We start from the raw sequence: 23,929 nt of genomic DNA on the forward strand, positions 1-23,929 counted from the left end.
TAAGCTGAATGAAAGCAAAACTCAGCTTCTGTGGGAGGGGCTAAATATGAAACATGGTGAAGGGATGAGGAGTCAGTATCAGAATGAAGGCAGAGTGAGGGAGTGTTCAAGAATCACAGGATCACAGAATCATTCAGGTTGGAAAAGACCATTGGGATACTCAGGTCCAACCATTGACCCCACTCTGCCAAGTTCACCCCTCAGCCATATCCCCAAGCACCACATCTAATCAACCCTTAAACATACTCAGAATTCAGGGTCCTGGAGTACACAGAGTCAAATAACAGCCACAAGCTGAGTTGGAGAAAGGTTCTGTTAGGAAGAGGAGAGTCATGTTATTGAGGCTGCTGCTCTCATAAGAAAGGTTCTAGTCTTGCTGTTCCTGTCTTAGCTATCCCACTCAAGGGGTATGAACAGCTAAGGAATATTTGGCCCAAGTGAGTGCAGTGACAATGGCATTGCATAGTAGGCATAAACTGTTTTAACCACGTGATGATGATTAAAGGATTTTTAGGTTTTCAAATCTCAGAATGATTTACACAGATATTTGAAGTTGCATTAGTTAGTTTGTTTATTTATTTACTCCTTGTAATGTCATCAGAGGACCCTTCAACTCTTGATTATTATAGGTTCATCTGTGCTTATTCTGGTGAGATCCCTTTACTGCGAATCACCAGTTAACCTGTGATTTAGTTACATGTTTCACACAAAACCTAGGAATGAAATATAAAAGGTTGAGTTTATCATATAAGAAGATACAGAAAACCTATTACCTCACTATCTGATATTCTTCAGTATGTCCTGGAAGCTATGTCCACCTTTAAGGCTCCCTTCCAACCCAATTCAGTCTGTGAAATTTCAAAGACTATATTGGCTTGTGTGGCTAAAATCCAGGCTTTTCTTTGGTGAAGCAGCTGGAATGCATATCTCTCTATTTTGGGAAGCTAACTTCTGGTTTGGGCTTTGTGGGGTTTTTGTTTGTTTGTGTTTTTAATTACTTTATCTTCTTCAAGCCATATCTAAAAGCTCAAATCTCAACCTAAGGCAACAAAAAACCCACACTTGACCTTGTCAGTTCCAAATGACAGCATGCAAAGTGGCTTACAAATGCAAGTACAACTCAAGGAATATGTGCAGAAGCTGCATCTGTTGAATAGTAGGGAACTCCTCACAAGTCTTTAAAATACCTCTTTATTTAATTATTTTTCAAGATTTACACTTCCTGGCATCTAGATTTAGGACCTATTGGCAACTGTAAAGAAGGTGATCACTTAAAGTCAGCATCTGAAGAAAAATGAGTAATTTTGAGATGGGTTGTCCCCTTTCTTTTTCAATGATGGCATTGTTTTTAATAACTATCACCAAATACCTGCTTTGCAGAGGAGAATGATTCAGCTTACAGAAGTGGACATGTTTTGTTTGGTTGGGCTTAGATAAGTACCCAGCCAGGTGAATCATTTCATTTTTATCTATATAAATCACTATCATGAAGGTTAAATATGCTCGATCGGTGGAAGTGTTAATTAGAAGCATTGCCTATGCTAGAAGACTGCTCCAGAAACACCCAGCTGCCTACCAGTGCAGTGATGTTGTCAAACAGAAAAGCTCTAAAACACTGCTAGTGTCTTTTCATTCAACTCAGTGCCAGCTTGCTGACTCCTGTGGAAGGAGATGGCTTTTTTCAGTCCATCTTTGCAGACTCACTATTGGCACTGTCTATGTGGGTGGTTTTGTTGCTAATCCGAATTCTCCCTAAATGCTTGAAGGCTGGTTTTACCAAGCCTTGGGAGTTCTCCCTAATTTGGTACGTGGCTCTTCCATGTCCCTTCAGTAAGTGGGAGGGTAAGATCTTCATGAAGTGTTGCAGGACTTAGAGATAATGTAGCATGTAAGCAGTTTACAAAGGCCTGCAATGATACAAAGAGAGACAATTGCTTTAAACTAGAGCAGAGCAGGTTTAGATTGTATGTTAGGAGCAAGTTCTTTACTTTGAAGGTGATGGAACACTGCAGCAGGTTGCCCAGGGAGGCAGTTGAGGCCCCATCCATGGAGATACAGGGCTCTAGGCAACCTGATCTGGTGGGGGATATCCCTGCTACCTGCAAAAGGAGGTTGGACTGGAGGTTGTACCGGCTGAGCTTAGGAGAGCCTTTCCAACCCAGACCCTTCTGTGATCTCCTGAAATGCATGAAGTGAAGTTTTTTTCATTCCAGTTGAATGCTTGTGGTTTGCCTGACATCTTGCTCTGCTGGTTCATGCATCTGTAACTTCTCCTCCTGTGGAGGAGGTAGGTGTTGGAAGGGTGCATTGCTGCTGTGGTTACCAAGGCTAAGGGGAAGCAATGGTAATTACTGGCCTTGACTACTGAGTCAGGAACCAGCCCTCAGAGAAACGGCTTCCCCAGTGGCCTTACGTGTTGACAGTTGGTTTTTTTCCCCTCCCCTCCCACATAGCTTTGAAGAAACAGTGGGATACTTTGGGATAAAGCCAAAGCCCGGTGAGAAGGAGATTACACCAAACTACGTGTTCACGGTGTGGTACGAATTCTGCAGCGACTTCAAGACCATTTGGAAACGAGAGAGCAAAAGCATTTCCAAGGAAAGGTAAGGTTCTAATAAAGTCATTAATACCATTTTAGATGTCTGGGAAACTGTTCCTTCTCAAACCCAACAAATTATACTCCCAGATTTCACAGGCGTCGTTGTTTGCTTTCAGATCTAATGGACATCAAGGAAAGATTATTCCCTCAGGGTGCATAGGGAAATTCACCAAAGGCACGCTGTCCCTACAAAAAGATAAACACACATCACCTGAGAAATTACACTTTGGTAACCCCTTCCAATTACTAGCTAGTAAAATGAAAGGGGAGCTGTGCTAATTTGTAACAGATTGCCTCCTTGTGCCTTTTCACATTGGGCCAGCCTAAATGAGGCGATATTGCTGTCGCAGACAGTACAGACAAATAAAAGGGAATGCTTTGTCACTTAATATACTGCACTTGCATCAAAGGGAAGCCCCCAAGATTCAGGCCACACTTAGCACAGTGTTGAAGCCCCACACTGAATTTACAGCGCTGCTTCTGACTTTTGGTGTCCTGCTGAGGACATCAAACTACTCGCCGCTAGATCTCACCCCGCTCTCCTGATTTTATTAGTTAGAGTGAAAAAAAGAAAAAAAGAGGGAAGGGGGAAAAAGAAAAAGCAACAGAAAAAAAGAAGGAAGAAAAAGTAGGGAGGGAAGGAAAAAAAAAGAGGAGGGGGAACAGGAGGGGAAAAAAAAAGAAAAAAAGGAGAGGAAGGGAAAAAAAAATAAATGGAGAAAAATAAAAGGAAGAAAAAAGAAAAAGAGGGAGAAAATAAAAGAAAAAAGGTGAAAAAATGAGAAAATTTTTTAAAAGTAGGGAGAAAAAGGAAAAAAGGCAGGGAAAAAGGGGAAAATATAGAAAGGAAAAAAAAAAGGGAAAAAATAAACCCTGTGGATATTTTCTTGATTTTTCTTAAGCTTCTAATCTTTTACAAAGAGAAAGCAATTCCAGGACAAGCATGCCACCATATTTCAGTGAATTTGAAAGTGGTAATGTGGTTGTGCTCTGGAAAATAGCGGATTCATCCTTTTCAGTGTGAAATAGAAATCCAGGATTCCAAACTGATTTGTGTTTAGAGAGAAAAAGAAGTCTTGCAAACTATAAGAAAAAGCAATAAACTTAGTGACACTCCCATTTTGCCCCAAATCAGTGAGGCTTTTAGGGTCAGGCAGAAGTAGCTTTTTAAAGGGGGCAAGATATAAAAAATTATAAATTCCCAATTATCAGCAGAAATTACAAGTTCTAAAGACAGGAAAGTTGTAGCTTTTTATATCATCTCTGTTATTATTAGTTAAGCTTTAGAAGCTGAGAACTGAAAAAAGCCTCTTTCCTTTCTTTTGGTCTAGATCAGTGCACAGATTTGTGTCACACATGAAGGCCTGTAAGAGAGCAGGCACTAGCAGATTGCTGTAATCATCTCAGGGATGGATTTTCTGCTGAATCAGGACTTACTTTTGTTCCAGAGTGGTTAGGAGGAATAGAAATCAACTACCCAGGGATGCAAGAAAAAAAGAATCCAGACCATACATCCATTCCTTTTCACGTAATGAGCACTTTGCTCGTGGCATGCAGTGATCCCTTCAAAGACGTTGGTTTAAAATGCCTTGTAAATGTTTTAACACTACATAACTTCCTTAATGCAATCTTCAGCAACTCTTGCTTTGTGAGTAAACTGCACTTTCTAATGTCAAATGAGAATTTCTTATAGTTTTATACTTTTATAGGTAAAACCTACAAATTAAAATGCACCCAAAAATATCCCAGCTGCTTTGATGGATACTTTTATGCCTTTTATGCCGGTAAGGATGCAAAGCACCAGCCAGTATACTTCAGAGTGCTGACACTTTCTGGATGATAGAGAATATTTGTCAGAATTCACTTCAGTTTATTTTTGCAGAGTTTCATTTATTTCAAGAAGAGAATTCCTTTTCTTTGCATTAAAAATGTGGGCAATTCATTGGGAACCTTGGCTGATAAGTAAATTAGAATGTCAGAACTCTTTTCTTCATCCAAATTGTTCTGTAATGTGCTACTTAAAAGAACATCATGGAATCAGGAGATGAGGATGATAAAAAGGCTGTTTTCCTCACCTGAAAGTGTCCTGTAAAGTAGGACCATGGCTCTGTTTTAGAAAGTATGAGACCAACAGTTAATGAGCTGCTGTCCAAAAAATATTGAAAGCAAGCTGAGAGTCACTGAGCCCCCTGGTAGCTAAAACCCTTAGTATGAGAGGAATGGACAGCTGTCTTCCTTAACTGCCTAATTAATTGGATGCACTACTTGCTTTGCATTTTCTAAGACTGTAATTTAGGTTTTTTTTTAAAAAATAGAATAAATCTATTTATCAGGAAACATTTTGCTTTGAAGAGAAAGAATTGGCAGCAGAAGTCAGTATGTTCACACTCTGGCTCTGAAACTGAGCCATTGCATTGTGTGAACACATTTACAATGGAATTACTCCTCACATTTCAGGAGGAGCTACAGCTCCTTGGTGCAAGGTGTGTCTGATGGAGGTAAACAGATACCTGGAAATGGATTTCATTGCTTGCATTGATACAGGAATGACAATAATCACAGGATGGATTGGAATATTGGATTACAATATGTCTTTCGAGAAATACAGCTCAGGAAAACAAAAGAAATAGTATAAGGGAAAATGCATTAGCTTTGAAGTAATAATGGTTTAAAAAGGTCAAGAGATCCAAGTTCCAAAATTCAAATTCAATGCTCAAAACTCCTTTGTGTTGTGTAAGAGACAGCTTTAAAATCTCTGAACTGGAGGAGAACAGAATCTGAAGCTAAATGACAGCCTCAGCTGCAAGAGCCTGTTTTGTCAAACTGTTTGGCTCCCAACTGTATCACAAGTGTAGAAATCTGATTCATTTCCTCTGAGCCTTTTTCTAAAGTGAAGGAAACAATTTAACTGAGCTGCCCTGCACTTAACCCACCATGAAAATAAATTAGCTGCCCCCAAAATATAGTTGAGTCATTGTGTCTTTCCCCTGATGAAATTTGCACACCGTTTAGGAACACGAGGCAGAGTTACAGATAGGTACCAAGCTGAGATATTGGAGGTGATGTGACATGGCCTATAAATTATCTCTAAATCACCTCTTATCTGTAAATCTACAGAGATGAAATGAAGAACATTTTCAAAACCATATTCCTCATAGAAACAGGATGACAGCTTTCTTTGATAGTATGGGTTGAGGGCTGAGAGAGCTTCTCTGGGGAAAAGGACCTGGAAGTGCTGGTGGACAGAAGGATACCCATGAGCCCTTGTGGCCAGAAAGGTATCCTGCAATGGATTAGAAAGGAGGTGGTGATTATGTCCAGAGAAGTTCTCCTTCCCCTCTGCTCTGCACTGGTGAGGCTGCATCTGGAATGTTGTGTCCAGTTCTGGGCCTCTCAGTTCAAGAGAGACCTCAGGGAACTGCTTGAGAAAGTCCAGCCCAGAGCTGCCGTAGACAGTGGAACATCTCCTGATGAGTCCAGGCTGAGGGAGCTGGGGCTCAGAGCCTGAGAGCTGCCCTCGTTGCTGCTGCTAAAGATGTGCAGGGCAGTGTTGGCAGGATGCAGCCAGGCTCTGCTCAGGGCTGGCCAAGGACAGGACAAGGGACACTGGGGGCAAGCTGGAGCAGAGGAGGTGCCACGGGAACAGAAGTGAAGACATTTTCCCTGTGAGGGTGCCAGAGCCCTGGAGCAGGCTGCCCTCTTCATCTCTGTCAAGCAGCTTAATCTAAATGCACTCTAACACTCACCAGATGGTAGAGACTTTTGTTTTGCATCATAACCCAGATGTGTTGCTGAGAGCTTTGTAACTTGGGATGTTCCTACATCCAGGCACATCAGCTGCTTTTATGCTTCCCCTCTGTTGATCAGATTTTGAGGTGATAATTGAAACTAAAAAAAAATGGATGTGCTTTTTCCAACAAGGTACTTACACCATAATAGACTGCACCTAATTCCACTTCCACCTCCTTTTCTTAGACTACTACTTTTATTTGCAGTGGGCATGTGTTTGAATTCAGAATCAAACCTAGTATGTAGTTTTAACAACCTGAATATGTTACTTATATCTACATGCACATGAATGCCTATGTCTAGTAAAGCATTGAAGATTCATTACAGTGTATTTTAATAGGATATCTTAGCCAAATCTGAATACGAGGGAAAAATAACAATACAGAATAAATACAAATAGTTTGCAATGAGCACTTTCATCATAAGCTGTGGTTGTGTGTTTTGCAAAAAGAAGTGTAGGAAGGATTGTCAGAGAATCACAGAATAGTTCAAGTTGGAAATGACCTCAGAGCTCATCTCCTCCTCTCAGCCTCTCCACCTCTCAACTAGACCTAGCTGCTCAAGGTCTCATCCAACCTGGCCTTCAACACCTCCAGGCAAGAGGCAGCCAAAGCCTCCCTGACTAGCCTGTTCCAGAGTCTCACCACCCTCCTACTGAAGAACTTCTTCCTCAGCTGCAGTCTAACCCTGCTCTGCCTCAGCTCCAAACCATTCCTCCTTGTTCTGTTTCTAGACACCCTGATGAAAAGTCCCTCTGCAGCCTTCCTGCAGGATCTCTTCAGGTACTGTTAGGCAGCTGTAAGATCCCCCTGGAGTCTTCTCTCCTGCAGGCTAAACAACTCCATCTCCCTCAGTAGATCTAGTAAGTAACAGAAACATGTCAAGCACATCAGCAATTTGAGCTTTGAAGACAAAGTCCACTGCCACCATACATTTTACTGTATTTGAGCTGATTTGGTTAGTGAACATTTATTCTAAAAGCTGTTTAAAGGTTTGATCAATAATCATAGAATAGAATCATAGAATCAACCAGGTTGAAAGAGACCTCCAAGATCATCCAGTCCAACCTATCACCCAGCCCTGTCCCATCAACTAGACCATGGCACGAAGTGCCTCATCCAGGCTTTATTTGAACACCTTCTCTTTTAACACAGAGGATATTTTGTCAGTCACTGCATTGCCCCCTTCAGCAGATAAATTAAATGATGTGCTTTACCCAGCATTATTTGTTCAAATACTTATCTTCATTGTGCTATTTCATCCGGGCATAATGTAATCACCTTTGATCACAGATACTGCTATCATCTGTTCTGCTTGTAATTAATTAATCACCATTTAATTCATTTCCTATTGCAACACATCAGATGTGTTGCCACCAGGTGATGCCATTTGCTATTGGCTGGCTACTCGAGTCTCCTCCCACCCCAGGTGTGGCCACTTTGCCCTCCCTGCCCACTCCCCTTTATATTCTGCCCCAGAAGGCCAGAAGCCCCAAGTTAGGCCCATTGTGGGCCAAGGGATCCTCTGCCTGGCGTCCCTGGTGAGTGCCCATGGTGTGCACCGGGTGAATTGGTGGAGGATTTCAAAGGCCGGGGGGCCTGGTGGCCCCCCGGCTCGCTAGGGTTAGCTCAATAACTATTGCAACATACAACATCATCCACGGGTGCTGGGTGTGTGTCCTTGCTGGAGCTGATTTCTTTTGTAAGGTGTTTTAGCTGTTTGAGGCTCTTGCCTCGGGCTCTGAGCTGACTGCAAAAATGGTGTGGAGAAGAATTGCTCTTCAGGCAAAGTGAGAGGCAAGCAGGTAAGGGCACAGGGGAGCAGGAACTGCATTAGCAAGGTGAGATGTGGTGGAGAATCAGATTGTTAGGGACTGGAAGAGACCCTGAAAAATCATTTAGTTAGGGTTAGCATCAATGGCCACTACAATAGCAAGCACAGGTGCTGGATGTGTGTCCTTGTTGGAGCTGAGCTTTTCTGGGTGATACTTTAGCTGTTTGCTGGTCTTGCCCCAGGCTCTGGGGCAGGGATAATGGCCAAGTTCTTTCCAGAAGGTTTAAGACCAAAGTCTTGATTATACAACTTGGTAACGGAAGTAGAAGGTTTCTAATTATGAAGGCACCCAAGAGCTCTGTGAAGCCCTCTGCCAGCCCAGATAACACACAGGTACTCTAGAGTGTTGAGACTGAAATGCAGCCTGTGATAAACTGTGTGGGCTGAGAGTGTTGATAAACTTCAGGATTAGTTCATGGGCTGCGTGCAGCAATTATCCTGCAGCAAGGCATGTGATGCTTGAAAGGAATCTAAGCTATAAGGATAGTTTTTAGTCTCTTAAGGGGGATGTCTGTTCAGCTGTCTTAAGGATCTGGGCTTGGTATGCAGCCTGACTCTAGGCTGAACAGTGGATGTTGACTGCAGCTACTACTGCTTGTTCATCTGAACATTTGGTTTGCACAACAATTCCTGTGCCAACACTGTCCTATGGGAGAAGTTTGAACTACAAGTAAGCTCAGGTGGCACAGAATTGTCATTCCAAGCTAATTCCTAACCCATAGCTATCCCCGTAACCCACCAGCTGCATGGAAGGAGCTGTAGAAGCAGAGAGAATGGATTATTCCAGAATATCAAGGGATTGAGAGAGAACCAAATAATTTGGCCTCTGTCTTTGCACAATAGCAGATCTTGCATACATGAGTAGCAACTGCCTTGTTTAGAGTGGATTCCAGCTTTGCTAGCTAGAGGCTTTAGAGCATGGAGCATGCCAGCTCACACCTTCTTCTGTCCAGCTAGGATGGGATGCAGGAGTGGAAGTGATCATGAGTTTATCTACTTAGTCTCTGACCTGATAATATCTTTTTCTGTAAGGAGAAAGTGTTTCTATGAGCTTATGAAGAGAACTTTTTGTAAATCGGGGCTTATGTTTAGATTTAGCTTCTCTGCCCATAGTTACAAATTAAAAATAGCCATTTTGAATAAAAATAATGTCTTTTATTAATATTTTTTTCATTTCAGAGGCCTAACTTCCATCCAGCTTACAGGGGAAGGCAACACCTGCCCTGCAGAGGCAGGAAAACCAATTAAACTCCCATTGCTTGGAGTGAAGATATATGGACAGTATTGGAGTCATAGTTCTGATCCAAAATACCTTCTTTGGAGAATTTCAGTCGTTTTCTTCTCCTTAGTGTGTGGTAATGTGCAACACTACTCAGTATTGCAGTCAACACCACACCCTCTTTGTTCATTTGTGGTGTGTTGACCTCTTCAGCTCACTGTTGTAGAAGAGTGACTTTTAAACACATTTATTTTCTGACTGCTTGGTTTTCAGGTTGTAATTGACCTCACTCCTTAAGTTTTTGGCCTCATGTTGCTGCTTACTGCATCTTAGGAAGAAGTTCTTCAGTAGGAGGGTGGTGAGACTCTGGAATAGGCTGCGGCTGCCTGCTGCCTGGAGGTGTTGAAGGCCAGGCTGGTTGACCTTGAGCAGCTGAGTCTAGTTGAGAGGTGTCCCTGCCCATGGTGGGGAGGTTGGAGCAGATGAGCTCTCAGGTCTCTTCCAACCTGAGCCACTCTAGAATTCTGTGATTAGCATCTGCACACCTCTTGTCTCTGAGATGTGATACAGGTGTTTTCCCATCCTTTCTGCTCTTTGTCCTCTCTGTTCAACACTCTCCTTGTCATTATTTCTCTAGTGTGATTTGCTACGCACTTCTATCTCTCTTTGCTTTTCTCTTGTAGCTATACTTTCCCTTTCTTCCCCTTTGGTTTCACATCCATTACTTTCATTCTCAACTTCTCTTCCAGGGAAACTAAAGCATGGCTAGGCTACTGGTGAGCACATCCATGCTATTTTATATTGGTACTAGAAGAAAAAAATCTGTGCCAGTGCTTCACCCTCTTCATAGAATTATAGAATGGTCTGGGTTGGAAGTGACCTCCAAAGGTCATCCAGTCCAATCCCCTTGCAGTCAGCAGGGCCATCCTCCACTAGATCAGGTTGCCAAGAGCCTTGTCAAGCCTAACCTTGGATGTATCCAGAGATAGGGCCTCAACCACTATATTCCTTGTATCTAGTCTGATCTTACTGTCTTTTAGTTTAAAACCATTATTGTTTGTCCTGTCACAGTAGGCCTTATTAAAAACATTGTCCCCATCTTGCTTGAAGTTGCTGCAATACTCCCTTCACTCAGCCTTCCCCAGGTTGAACAATGCTAAGTGTCTCAGCGTGTCCTCACATCAGAGGTGCTCCAGCCCTCTGCCCATTTTTGTGGCCCTCCTCTGGACCTGCTCTAACAGGCCCATGTCTTCCCTGTGCCAAGGACTCCAGAGCTGGACACAGGTAAAGACTATGGTGTGCGTTTGTAAGCTTGGATGGAAGGCTGCCAGAACTTTTGTTGGGCAATTAGAATTCTTTGTTCATAGCTAAGTTTTTTTGTGAGGAAAGTAAAATAATGGGGGGGAGCTGCTTTTGCTCTTAGCCAGTTCTATGGTTTTGAATTTGATAGCTTTCAGACCATTTCATTTTTCTCGTTTTGAGGGCAGTGCTTCCAAACACAATCATCAGTTCCAGTATCCTGTTCATGTTTAGCAAAGGATTGAATTCATTTATAAGGCACCTTCACAGTGTGGATGCTTCAGTGATGTAATTACTGAGCTCACTTCCTCAGAATAGAGCCATCTGATTTAAAAAATATCAAAGCATTGCATCTCCTTTTAATTAAGCACTTACATTGCCCGATAGTGCCTCCTGAATCTCACCAGTCACGCGGCAGCACGATGCTGGCTTTTTCCCCTAGGAGAGCAAAGTGTAGTATGCAATTAGTCTGTCACCTTTATTGGCCAAATATCATCACATGGTTCAAATAGTTGATTTTTATTTTGTGTTCCAAACGATGCAGTTCTGGTTTTTAGAATCCAGGTTTCCTGGAATGTTTGCAGATACGGAATGAAATAAGCTGGACCTAAATCAGTGGCAGGCTTCATTTTCTTTTAAGTCTAAACGTTTATAATCCCTAGAATTCTCCCCCTTCAGATGGAAATATGGACTCTAAACACTGAAAAACTGTTCAGAAAACACTCCTAGGACCAAACAGAATGTGATCAAAACCAGAAAACCTATGCTGAGAAAAGGGAAGGCTTTAGAAGTTGATCCCTTGGTGTGATTGTGCTGGATCTGAATCCTGTCACTTGAAATACATCATCATCTGTGCGTAAACTTTGTAGCTGTGAGGAATAGCCTGCTGGTCAGGGGCTGCTCTCATCCATCACTGAGAAGTAAACTCTGCTGATTAATGCAATTGTAAAAAGATGGAATGCTGTGTCCTCACTTAATTGTTTACCTGCAGAAACAGGGGAGCACTAAGAGAAAGTTTTCAGAAGCCTCAGACAGAATTCCAAATGTGCAGAGCAGCCGTTTCTTATGTGTGGATCTGAGGGGTGTACAGCCAGCTGCAATCAATGTTGTGGCTGAGCAGTGTTGATCAGAGGGCTGCAGCTCCTCCTGTGAGGAAAGGCTGAGACAATTTGGGTCGTTCAGTCTGGAGAAGAGAGGGCTCCAAGGAGACCTTATTGTAGCCTTCCAGTATCTGAAGGGGGCTACAAGAAAGCTGGAGAGGGACTTCTCAGGGTGTCAGGTAGTGATAGGAGTGGGGGGAATGGATCCAAACTACAAGAGGGGAAATTGAGATCAGACCTTAGGAGGAAGTTCTTCCCCATGAGGGTGATGAGACACTCGAACAGGTTGCCCAGGGAAGTGGTGGAAGCCTCATTCCTGGAAGATTTTAAGGCCCGTCTGGATGTGGGCAACCTGATCTAGCATGAGGTGTCCTTGCCCATGGCAGGGGGGTTGGAACTGGATGATCCTTGAGGTCCCTTCCAGCCCTGACAATTCTGTGGAAGTAAGTTTACTGGAAAATAACGTAACTGTGTTCTCTGGTTGTGAAGCTGTAGAGACACTGGTAACTACACAGTACATGCTTATGAAAGACATAACTTAGAGAAGGGGTTTTAGTTTCCAGCACTGAGCATTGGTGAACAGAGAAGTGGACTTAAGAACATCCTCTGTGCCTTCTAAACAATCTGCGTTGCTGCTCGTGTTACAGAAAGGAGTCACACATCAGTAATTGCAGCTATAATCCACTTTCATTTTTTGCTTCTCTTCCAAAATTCCTCAGAAATTGAGTGTGTCAAAAGAGGTTTGAACTGGACATGGTGTTTTAAATACTTCTTGACTGGCCACAGCAATTACTTCTGCCAGTGGAAAAAATTAAACGGGAGAAGAAAGGAGAAATTTTCAGTTCAGGAGTGCCAAGAAATGTGTTGTTTCTAGTAAAAGGCTGCTTTGGTGTGCAGGAGGGAGAATTGGCTTTCTGAATTGTGAAGTAGCTGTTCATAGCATCAGCATTTTAAAGGACCTGATAGCTGTCCTCTCTTAGGAGTGCCAAGAATTTTCCTTCCTTGTTCTCATTCTCATTGTTCAGCACATCATTACACCTGCCCTTTCCACTGTCCCTAAGAGGGGAAGAGGCTCTGCTTGTAAAGTTCTGTTTCTCTTTTTCCTCTTTGTTAACCTTCTGAGCAGGTTCTTTTTGTTAAATGACCACAGAAACAAGAGTTCTGTATGCAAGACAGTGCAAAAAGCAATGAACAGAGAAACCAGACCTGTATTCTTCTTTCCCACTCTCTCAGCAGTGCTTGCAGCAGGCTGGGCTGCATGTGCACACAACAAGATAGACCAGAACCCCTTCTGATTTGATTCTCATATTACCATGCTGGTGAGGCTGGGCAGTCAATTCCATATACAGCAATATACAGCAACAGGGGGAAACACTAAGAAAAAACTGGCAGATGCCTTCATTTTGAGTTTTTGAGATGAAATCTCATGTGTAGCCTGGCAAATGGCCTACAAAAGTACTGTATTCTATAAATACAACAGACTGAGCCTGCTAGCTTTGGGGTTTTTTTTCAGAGGGGTATCTTCTTGCTTTGAAATTGCACTTTTTTTTTTCTTTTTAGCTCTTCTTTTTATTATTTTGTGGGAAAAATACTCCATAAAACCTAGACTTGAAGAGATTCAGTTGTTTTATGTGCTCCTTCCAGTTGGATCTTTAAGGCTTCATTGACTGCCTTTGGACTATATCTTTAGTTTCATCCTTTAGGTTTAGGATTGCCTGGTTGTTATGCTTAGGTTGAGTGGCATGAAGATGAGTTCATGTAGATCTTATCAGTGGAACAGAACCAGCAACTCATTTGAATATTTCCATAGACACTGGTTTATCCCTAAGCCAGATATTCCATAAAACCCAGACACCACAGGAACAAAGGAATTGTTTGCCTGGTGACATTTTCAGTGAGCAATCTGAGCAGACTCCCCTTTTTATTTTCTCTATTTAGAAATGTACTTTGATCTACTCTTAGTACTTTATTAAGTGCCTTTGAATACTAAGAGCAGTTTGTCAGGCTGCAGGTAGTGGTGATGGTTCTTATATAGAGCCAAAACACCTTCAGTTTCTTTGAATCTAATGTCTTTTTTTCTGTGTGTTTTGTTTCAGAATTAAAGTGGCTCAGCAGTCAGTGAGCAAGTTAACTGCAGAGAAGAGAGTTGAAACGAAGAAAATCAACCCCACAGCCAGCCTGGTATGATGTGTTTCTCAGACTGACCTTCAGAAGAGTTTTTGTGGCACTGTTGTCACACGGAATGGTGCTGGAGTGCTGCTGTTGGTGAAGTGTGACACAGGTTGCTAAGTTTGAATGTAGCAGAGTCATTTTCTTCCAAGGAGAAATCCTTAATTTTGTGCCCAGAAGTAGTCCACCAGTGAAGCTTAAAACTTAGTTTAATCACAGAATGTTAAGGTTGGAAGTGACCTCTGGAGATCATCAAGTCCCGTCCCCTGCCAAAGCAGGATTACCTAGGGCACGTCACAAAGAAACAGGTCTGGGCTAGTTTTGAATGTTTCCAGAGATGTAGGCTCCACAGCTTCTCTGGACAGCCTGCTCCAGTGCTCTGTCACCCTTACATTAAAGAAGTTCCTCCTCGTGTTTAGATGGAACTTCCTATGTTCAGGTTTGTGTTAGTTACCACTCGACCTGTCACTGGGCACCACTGAAAAACTCCTGGTCCTGTCCCCCTGACACCCACCCTTTAGGTAGTTGTGAGCATTTATGAGATCTCCCTTGGGTCTGCTGGTTTCCAGACTGAAAATCCCAGAATCACAGAATATTAACGGTTGGAAGTGATCTCTGAAGATCATTGACTCCAATCCCACTGGCAGTACAGGACCAGCAACCATTCTAGGAAACAGGGCAGGCTGTTTATAAAATGCCATAGAATACATTTATATGGCTTCCTCAAATATTAATTGGTTACTGGACAGTTAACTGATGGCATATTAACTGACTATGATAATTTACTAAATTAATCATAAGGCACTGTCCCTGGGGGTCTTCAAGAAAAGACTGGATGAGGCACTTAGTGCCGTGGTCTAGTTGACTGGCTAGGGCTGTGTGCTAGGTTGGACTGGATGATCTTGGAGGTCTCTTCCAACCTGGTTGATTCTATGATTCTATGATCACCCAGGGCAGGTCACACAGGAACACCTCCAGGTGGGTTTGGAATGTCTCTAGAGAAGGAGACTCCACAGTCCCTCTGAGAGGGCTGTTTGTAATGCAAAGGTTTGGAGTTTTTAATAAAGTAAATCATATGAGCAGGTATGTGATAAAAAAAGCTTTTCTGGTTTCTTTTCCCAGTGCACTGAAGTCTCTGGTATTTTCTTCCATGCTCTGTAGTGCCTTGGGGTCACTGCCTGTGTCTGTCCAGTGTCTGAGTGTCTGGGTTTTTCCAAAACATTACAAAATCTTGGTTGCTCTGTTGAATAATGTGGTAGAAGGGATTAAATCTCCATTTTGTTCCTTGCTATTTTCTCAGTTTTTCTTAATCTGACACAAAAAGAGGACTAATAATTTGTGCTGTAGCTGAAGTCGTCTCTGTGTGCAGAAGGCACATAAGTTAGATCAGCATTTCTCAAACTGCAGGAAGCAAGAGACTAAGGGAAGGAAATGTACGCAAAAGACATCAAGTTTTTAACCTCCATTTCCAGCAGGGCAGATCAGTGGCAGGCCAGGCTGCAGAAATGAGAATGAATGCACTTGCTTGGGAAGAGGTCCCTAAACAACAGAACCTGGCTAGTTCCAGATTAGAGCCTTTATGTCAGCAGAAACTATTCAAGAGAAGAAAAGGTATTAGATTCATATGCATCAAGAAAAGTGTGTCCAACAGGGCTAGAATGGTTCTTCTCCCTCTCTGCTCTGCTGAGACCACACCTGGCAATACTGTGTCCATTTTTAGGCTCCCCAGTTCAGGAGAGACAGGGACCTGTTGGGGAGAGTCCAGCAGAGAGCCAAGAGGGTGAATGGGGTACTCAAGCATCTTCCCTAAGAAGAGAGACTTAATAGTCTGGAGAAGACTGGGAGGGGATCTGACCAATGTGTACAAATATCTGAGTGGTGGGTATCAAGTGGCTGGAGCCAATCTCTTTTCAGTGGTCAGCAGCAATAAGACAAGGAGCAACAGCTACAAACTGCAACAGCGAAGGTTTCACCTCAAGATGAGGAGAAACTTCTTTACAGTGAGGATGCCAGAGCCTTGGAGCAGGCTACTGAGAGGGGTTGTGTAGTCTCTTTCTCTGGAGACTTTCCAAACCCACTTGGATGCATTCCTGTGGAGACTACCCTGGGTGATCCTGCTTGGCAGGGAGGTTGGACTGGATGATTTCTGGAGGTCCCTTCCAACCTCTAAGGTTCTGTGATTTTGTGATTGTGTGAGTTGAGCTGCATCTGGTTTTCTCCAGCTTCACAGAGCTGTGTGTGTTTATAGGTACAATTCCACCAGTGCACAGCTAAAGCAAGCTAAGCTTTTCTGCACTAAGAAGTGAACTGGTTCTGAGCTTTCTTGGAGCATTTCAGGCCTTAGTTGGGTTTTAATTGAAGAAAGAAAACTGTTGTGGCTTGTTTAGTACTTCTCAGCTTTCTAGACCAAGTGATAGCAACTTGAGAGGAGCTGGGAAATGCTACACAAGAGTGCTACTGCAACTCTCTGTTTTCCTTAACAGAAGGAAAGGCTACGTCAGAAGGAAGCCAGCGTGAGTGCCAACTGAGAGAAGGCTGATGGAAATGGTGATGTGACTTCATCCCTTGCATGATCCTTTGCTACACCTGTGGCCCAGAAAGCACCTTGTGTTAGATACTGGATTCTGCTTTGCTGCTCTCTTCCAAGACAATCCACGAAAGACTTCTCTGGTTCTGTACAGTCAGTGAGGGAACTCTTAAGAAGATTTTTATACAGGAAGTGAAAATTATTTTCTTCAGCTCTTCCTTGCATTGCTTAGAATGCATCTGGTTGTTAATGGTTACTTAAAGTCCCCTAATGCATTACCATGGAAGAGCTAAACTGGAGGTTTGGGATGCTGAGTTAAGTGCTAACTAACAACCCGTAGGTTATTTACAGGGCTTTCTGTAGGTGACAGCAAATAAGCCATGTGAGTCACAGGAGACTTGGCCATCCTGCTACTTCTTACTTCAGCAGTCAATGAGGTAAAACAGACTGGTTCTGAATAATTTTACACAGTGTCTAAGGATTGGATGCATCTTTCTAAACCTGATTAAGTGTAATTCTAGATATATGATGTATTTTACTATAAATATTTTATAGAGGCTTCAGCTTATGCCATATATTGAAACAGAAAGAAAGTTTTGCACATGAAAAGGAATAGCTTCAGATTCTTTAGTTTTGTGATTAATGACCTAACCAGCTCATTATTTTTATGGTTTTAACCTGATGTTTCCTAAATTTTGTTCTCTGAAAGAAAGATTATTTAAAAAAGAAAAAAATTATATTTTTATTTCAGAATATATTGAAAATACCAATTCCACCATCAAGTGGTAGTTTTATTATTCATTGAGCTAAAAGATGTCTCCATGAAGTTACACATTTGCCATTAAACCTGTGGCTTTCAATTCCACAGAAAGCTTTGATTTAAACAGTGATTATCTCACTCTAAAACAGATTATGCAGCCTGTTCTTGTCCTCCTATATTTGTATGAAGAATGTGTCCAGCATATGCATAAATATATATATATGCAAAGGTAGGTAATTTAATAAGTAAACTTGAGGAAGAAATGAAAGTGTCTCACTGTCTTGCTGTAACATTCAAGTCATTGCCTGTGGAGCTGCTGACATAACCCTATAGAATATCCATTGTTACTTGATGGTTTTTATTGCATCTTAAGGCATGGGATTCTTAGAAGGAAAGACCTTCACTCAGAAGTTAATTTATGGTGAAATAGAAAAATATATAAAAGTGCAGAAAATGTAATAGGTGGAAGGTCTTGGCCCTTTGCTTGGAAGGTAGAAAGAACAGACATGAGAGAGACATGCTGGAACATGTCCAGAGAAGGGTCACGAGACTGATCAGAGGGCTGGAGTACCTCTGCTATGGAGACAGGCTGAGAGAGTTGGGGTTGTTCAGACTGCAGAAGACTTATTGTAGCCTTCCATTATCTGAAGGGGGCTACAAGGAAGCTGGGGAGGGACTTTTTAGGGGAATGGATCCAAGCTAGAGAAGGGTAGATTTAGATTAGACCTTAGGAAGAAGTTTTTCACCGCGAGGGTCCTGAGGCACTGACATAGGTTGCTTAGGGAGGTGGTGGAAGCCTCATCCCTGGAAGTTTTTAAGGCCAGGCTAGATGTGGCTGTGGGCAACTCGATCTAGTATGAGGTGTCCCTGCCCAAGGCAGGGATGTTGGAACTGGATGATCCTTGAGTTCCCTCCCAGCCCTGAAAATTCCATGGTTCTCTGAGTCTATGGTTATCCATACAACAAATCAGACAGAGAAGCTGTGGTGAAACCTGAGGCAAAGTCATGCCTAGAAATGTACAAACAGGAAAGAGCAGTTCTATAGACCTGTGTTCTTAAATTAACTTTAAGGTTTCATGTATTGCAGGTTTCTTAAATGAGCCTCTCTCTTATTCCTGCATAAATTTAAAAAAGGGAATAAAGATTCCCTTCTGTTTGGGATTTTCCGGCTGCTGCAGATACACTCCAGGTGTATAAGCATAATTCTTAGGAAAATACTTAAGAATATAGCAGCACAAAGAAGCTGATTTGTAGTTTGACCATTTCCATTGCAGAGAAATGAAAATTCCAAAGATTTAAGTTTTCTGTCTTCCATCACACAGCTAAAGTACATTTATTTCAGCTACCATTCATGATAAACAGGAGCAATAATGCTTAGAAAAGCCAAAGAAGAGCATCAAGCAAGGCAAGTCTGATGTGTTGAGTTGTGGTGTGTTTTTTCTGTCAGGAAGGTTGCCATCAGGAATTTCTAAATTAAGTGCTTTACTCAAAATATTCTTCAGCAAGAGTAGCACAGCAGGTGAAAAAGGAAAGCCCTTGGAGATTTTGATTAGAAATACTTTGGGTGGGGGGAAATAATTTTAAACTATTTAAATATCTTTCAAAATTTCTCCATGTGAAGTTTCTTTTTTTTTCTCAGTTCAAATGGACTTTTTGTTTTTAAATGTTAAACAAATGTATAGAAAAAGGGATTAAAATTAAAGTTACTGATGGAAAGCATTCCTTGAGCAGATCTATCATTCTTTCAGGTTATTGAGAATGTCAAAAAAAAGAGAATTTTGTTTTTGTTTTTGTTTTGTTTTTTTCCAGAAGATTCAAAAGCTTCTCCAGTCCAGAGACATTATTTCTTCTTCAGTTGTGCTGGTTTTCCTGTCTTATTCCAGCTTCACGCTTCACTGAAATCCTCTACTGCTATTTAAACTATTTGGAAGTGAGAAAAATGGATTATTCCAGACTACTTCATTTGTTCTCTTAGTCAAGAATGTAATAATTCTTTAGGTAAATATCACACTTTACACCCATAGAGACAGCAGGAAGAGTCTTCAGACAGGGATTGAAGTGACAGTGGTGCACTGACCTCAAGCTGTAATGGTGCATTACAGAAGAAATAATAACAGATATTATGGAAAGGAGAAGGCTTCAGGTAGACCTTAGAGTGGCCTTCCAGTACCTGAAGGGACCTACTAGAGAGTCAGCAAGGGACCTTTTACAGGAGCTTGTAGTGATAGGATGAGAGGGAATGGATTGAAGCTTGAGGAGGGCAGATGGAGCCCTCCCCTTTAGACTGGAGATGAGGAAGAAATTCTTTACAGTGAGGGTGGTGAGACACTGGAACAGGTTGCCCAAGGAGGTTACAGATGCTCCCTCCCTGGAAGTGTTCAAGGGCAGGTTGGACGAGGCCTTGAGCAATCTGGGCTAGTGGAAGATGACCCTGCCTAGGGCAGGTGGGGTTGGAATTGGATGATCTTGAAGTTCCCTTCTGAGGGGTAAATTGGTTATGAAATATTTAGACACCACAGACATAACCAAGTTTGCCTCGCCACAAGTCACCAAAAGTTATGTTTAGAGCCTGCATTTAGTTTGGTGTCTGACCTCACCCTGAGCTTTCTAGCTCGGGGGGAATCAAAAGAAGGAGAAAAGAAAGCAATTCAAACCAGAACAGAAGTCTCTGGTACATGTCTGCATTGCTGTCAAGGGAGTGAAGGTCAAGAGTGGACTAAAGCCAAGCAGCAGTAACTGGGAGGTTACAGTTTTCTGGGCTTTGCCATTTGAAATACCTCTACACTACATAGAAGTCACTCTGTGCCCACAGAGGAGATGTGGCTTAAGAGGGTATTTTTCTGCTCTCTTTCATTTTGAACTCTTCTGTTATTGCCAAGTTTCCCAAAGTCTTTGAAGCAAAGCACTACTAAAAGCCATATTAGCAGTCAGGAAAATCACAGACACTGCTGCATCGTTCATCAAATGATTAGGGAGAATTCCATTTAGTTGAGCTTTTATCAATAATTTGTAAGGTGTTCTTTACCTTATTTGCAACATGACCACTTCATCTTTTTAAACTGAAATACCTTCTGCATCTTGGAAATATTTAGCCAACATCTAATGTGTTTTCAATGTTTTTACTGACTTATGAAAACTACCCAAGGGTTTTGCCATGGCTGAGCTGCGTTAAGTGTTTTATCAAGTGCTTTATTGTAGGGTTGTAGATGTACAGAGTGAATCTGATGCTTGTATGTTTAACCTAGGATTTATTTTACAGCAAACCTTCTGATCTTCACTGTCTGTACACAGAGAAAATTGAAAGTAGAATGGATGGAGTATGCAAAAATAATTGTTCAGCACTTGTAGGAAGGAGAAAGCTTACAGAGGAGTTCAGCCTTTCTGAATAACTGAGGCTATCTCCTCCAGTTGGATATGAACACCCAAGGTACCTGACCAGCCTAATTTCTTCCTACATGAGTGGAATATTTTGTTTTCTGTATGCTAGACAGGGCTTTCTGGATGATCTTTTGTTTTCTATAGTTCTTATTGCCCTAACTTTTCAGTCGGTTGTTAGCAGTTTCCGTCCTGGATCTGGAGCTCTTCCCTAGCTGACGAATATGAGGCAGTGCAAGATCATGCACTTGGTAAAACTGTTTCTTCATTGCTTTGGGTCACTGTCTTAAAAATGGATGCCTTAAACTTGTGTGGGTGTGGAATTGCACAAACACTCAAGTCACAAACATTAATCCCACTGATGTGGGTTTTTTGAGATCCACCTCCTTAATCTGTGTTTAGGCACCAGTCTAAACTTGTAATTTTAGCAAATCATGCCCACTGATTTTTTTTTGCCTGATTCTTGGCCCCATCTCAGTCTTTCTCAGTGTTGCTAGGGATCTTTCTCTGTTTTCTTTTTTTTTTCCCCTTATTTTGCTTGGTTAGTTGGGTTGGTTTTGGGTGGGCTTTGATTTGCTTTGATTTTCATTGGGTTTGTTGTGGCTCTTTCTAGCTCCTTTAGAATATCTTGATGCCAGTTAGTGAATTCCAGGATTTGCAATCTGGAGAGTTCTCCTGAACGCTCTTCTTTCACAGGAAAGCTTCTGTGTTTGCATATAGAATCAATAAGGCTGGAAAAGACCTCCAAAGTTGAGTCCAACAGGAACCCAACTACCTTGTTTGCTAAACCATGTCCTGGAGCATCGTATCTACAGCTTCTTGAACACTCTGGGGATGGTGACTCCACCACCTCCCTAAGTATAAGTATATCAAAAATGAAAATAGAAAATTAAGAGGTAACTTGATGAGAATCAATTAGTTGCTTCAGGAACTAAGTGGTTCCTTGAGCCAACAAGGGAAAATACAACAAAACCAATATAAAGATTTTAAAAAGGAGCTAAAATTAGCCATAAATGCCAAACTGTTAGAAATTAGTCTGGTTCAGCACTGGAAAAAGACAGCAAAGGTAGTGGTGGTTTCTCCATTTTCTAATGTGTTCATGTCAGAGTGAAACTTCTTTCTGTGTAGTCCAACACAACTTGCTGGACTCAATTCAGATGTACCCTAGTGGCATCTATTGACTCACTACTTCTGTACAGAGAGATGTAAGAATGGTCAAGGCCCTAATAAAGTAATTGTTCTCACCTGTAAACAAATATTATCCAGGCTAGAAATGACCTTTGGTGGAATTTTAAATAGAAAATATCTACACCACAGGGCAGTGCTGGAGTTGCCATCTCTGGAGGTATTTAAGCAGCCTGTGGACCTGGGGCTTAGGGATGTGGTTTAGAATTGACTCTAAAGTGGGTCGAGGATGGACTGGATGAGCTTTGAGGTCTCTTCCAACTGGATGTTTTCTGTGATTCTGTGATCCTGATATCACAAATATTGTGGTGTTGGAACAGTCTGCCCAGGGAGCTGCTGTTCAAAAGCTGTGTGGATATGATGCTGTAGGTTAGTGGCAGTGACTTAAGCAGTGGTGGGATTGTGAGGTCTGGGTGAGCAGTTGGACTGGATCATCTCGAAGGTCTCCTCCAACCTCAACACTTCTGTGGTTCTACTAATGATGAACTTTTGTATTTCAGATGGCTAGTTAATATCTGTCTGCTGCATCTTGTGGTATTTACAAGGTAGCATATCTATATGGTCTGGGATTCAGCAGTGGTTTGGAGATTCCCAAGCCAGGTGTGAGTGAGAAAAGTGGCATATTGGATTGCACAGTGTAAAATTCCAAGAATCCCAGAGGCGACCCAACTCCTTGCTGTTCAACAAAGGCTGGAGCATGTGCAAGGGCATTCACCTTACAGCTGCCATGATGCAGAATTGAAATCCTGGTCTCTCCTTCTGGTGAGTTGTTGGACAGGGCCTGTTCAGACCATTCCCAAATATTTCCACTGCTGGGCTTGACCCACAACAATTTTATGCAGTTTAGAGATCTGGAGTTCAAAAGTTATGCAAGCAAAATTAGAACTCTTCAAAAATACTTTGTTTTGCAAGAAGTACCAAATACTTGGGAGATGGAGCTTTGTTTTTTTTTTCCAAAATGCCCTCAAGAACTTTACTTTCTTGGGTGGGGTTTTTTTTTGGGGGGGGAGAGTGTTAATATAATTTTTTTTTCATTTGAAAAAATTTGGTAGAATATTAAAAATGTGTCAAGGCTCAGTGGGTTTGAAATTCATTTGGTTTGGTACTTCATAGAATTTGAGCTTGTACATTTTAAATTAATACCTTTTTTCCCCTCTTTTAATTAAAAAATAATTCATAGAATATTGAAAATGTGGCAAGGCTCAAGGGGCTTGAAATTCATTTGGTTTGGTACTTCATAGAATTTGAGCTTTTAAATTTTAAACTAATACCTTTTTGTTGTTGTTTTTTAATGTAAAACTCCATGGGGGGACCTTAGAGCTGTCTTTCTATACCTGAAGAGGTCCTACAGGAAGGCTGCAGAGGGACTTTTTACAAGAGTGTCCACTGATAGGACAAGGGGAGTGGATTTGAATTGAAGGAGATCAAGTTTAGATTGGGTCTTAGGGAGAAATTCTTCACTACAAGGATGTCAAGATTCTGGAATGGATTGTTCAGAGAGTCTGTGGATGCCTCCTCACTGGAGATGTTCAAGGCCAGGTTGGATGTGGCCTTGAGTAACCTGGGCTAGTTGAGAGAGTCCTTGCCTGTGGTCTCTTCCAGCCTAAGCCATTCTATGAAAATCTATTTATTCTTTGGGGTCTATCAGCCTCAAGAAGAAAAGCTGCCTCTGCCATCAGGCTCAGCTGTTACTCTGTGCAAGCTGAAAGCTTCACCATATTCAGAAGTTACAGGAAGCAAAAATGGAATATTATTCTGGGAGGGATCAGAATTGGCCTCAGGAAAGTTGAAAATTTTGTTACTTTCATTTAGCTATTTAGGATTTTTTGTTTTGTTTCCCTTTCCAATCATTTTGAGCTGAATAGTGGCACTGTTGGACATTTTTGTTGCTGTTCTTCCCTCTCTTCTCTCTATATGTATGACTCAAAAGCCATCAAAGTGCAGACCTCTGGCTGCTTAACTTCTCTTTGATGTAACAAAAAGCAAATTCTCTCTCAATGCTGTCAGTATCCTCTGTGTACCTTGCTACTTTCACAGACATTACCAGGCTTAAGTCCTAGAACCATAGAATGGT

The 23,929-nt window shown here is 41.8% G+C and overlaps 1 protein-coding gene across 1 annotated transcript in view; it reads left to right on the forward strand.

Moving 5' to 3' along the window:
* The window catches only part of LOC135177581 (formin-like), a 129,375-nt gene extending 112,064 nt beyond the window's left edge, over positions 1-17,311 (forward strand). Inside the window, exons 15-17 of the mRNA XM_064147772.1 lie at positions 2,454-2,603; positions 13,936-14,020; positions 16,492-17,311. Of these exons, the coding sequence (XP_064003842.1) occupies positions 2,454-2,603; positions 13,936-14,020; positions 16,492-16,536 (280 nt within the window). The 3' untranslated portion in view covers positions 16,537-17,311. The remainder of the gene's footprint in view (positions 1-2,453; positions 2,604-13,935; positions 14,021-16,491) is intronic.
* Positions 17,312-23,929: the final 6,618 nt, after the last annotated feature.

The sequence above is a fragment of the Pogoniulus pusillus genome, chromosome 1 (assembly GCF_015220805.1).
Source record: "Pogoniulus pusillus isolate bPogPus1 chromosome 1, bPogPus1.pri, whole genome shotgun sequence".
Lineage (NCBI taxonomy): Eukaryota > Metazoa > Chordata > Aves > Piciformes > Lybiidae > Pogoniulus > Pogoniulus pusillus.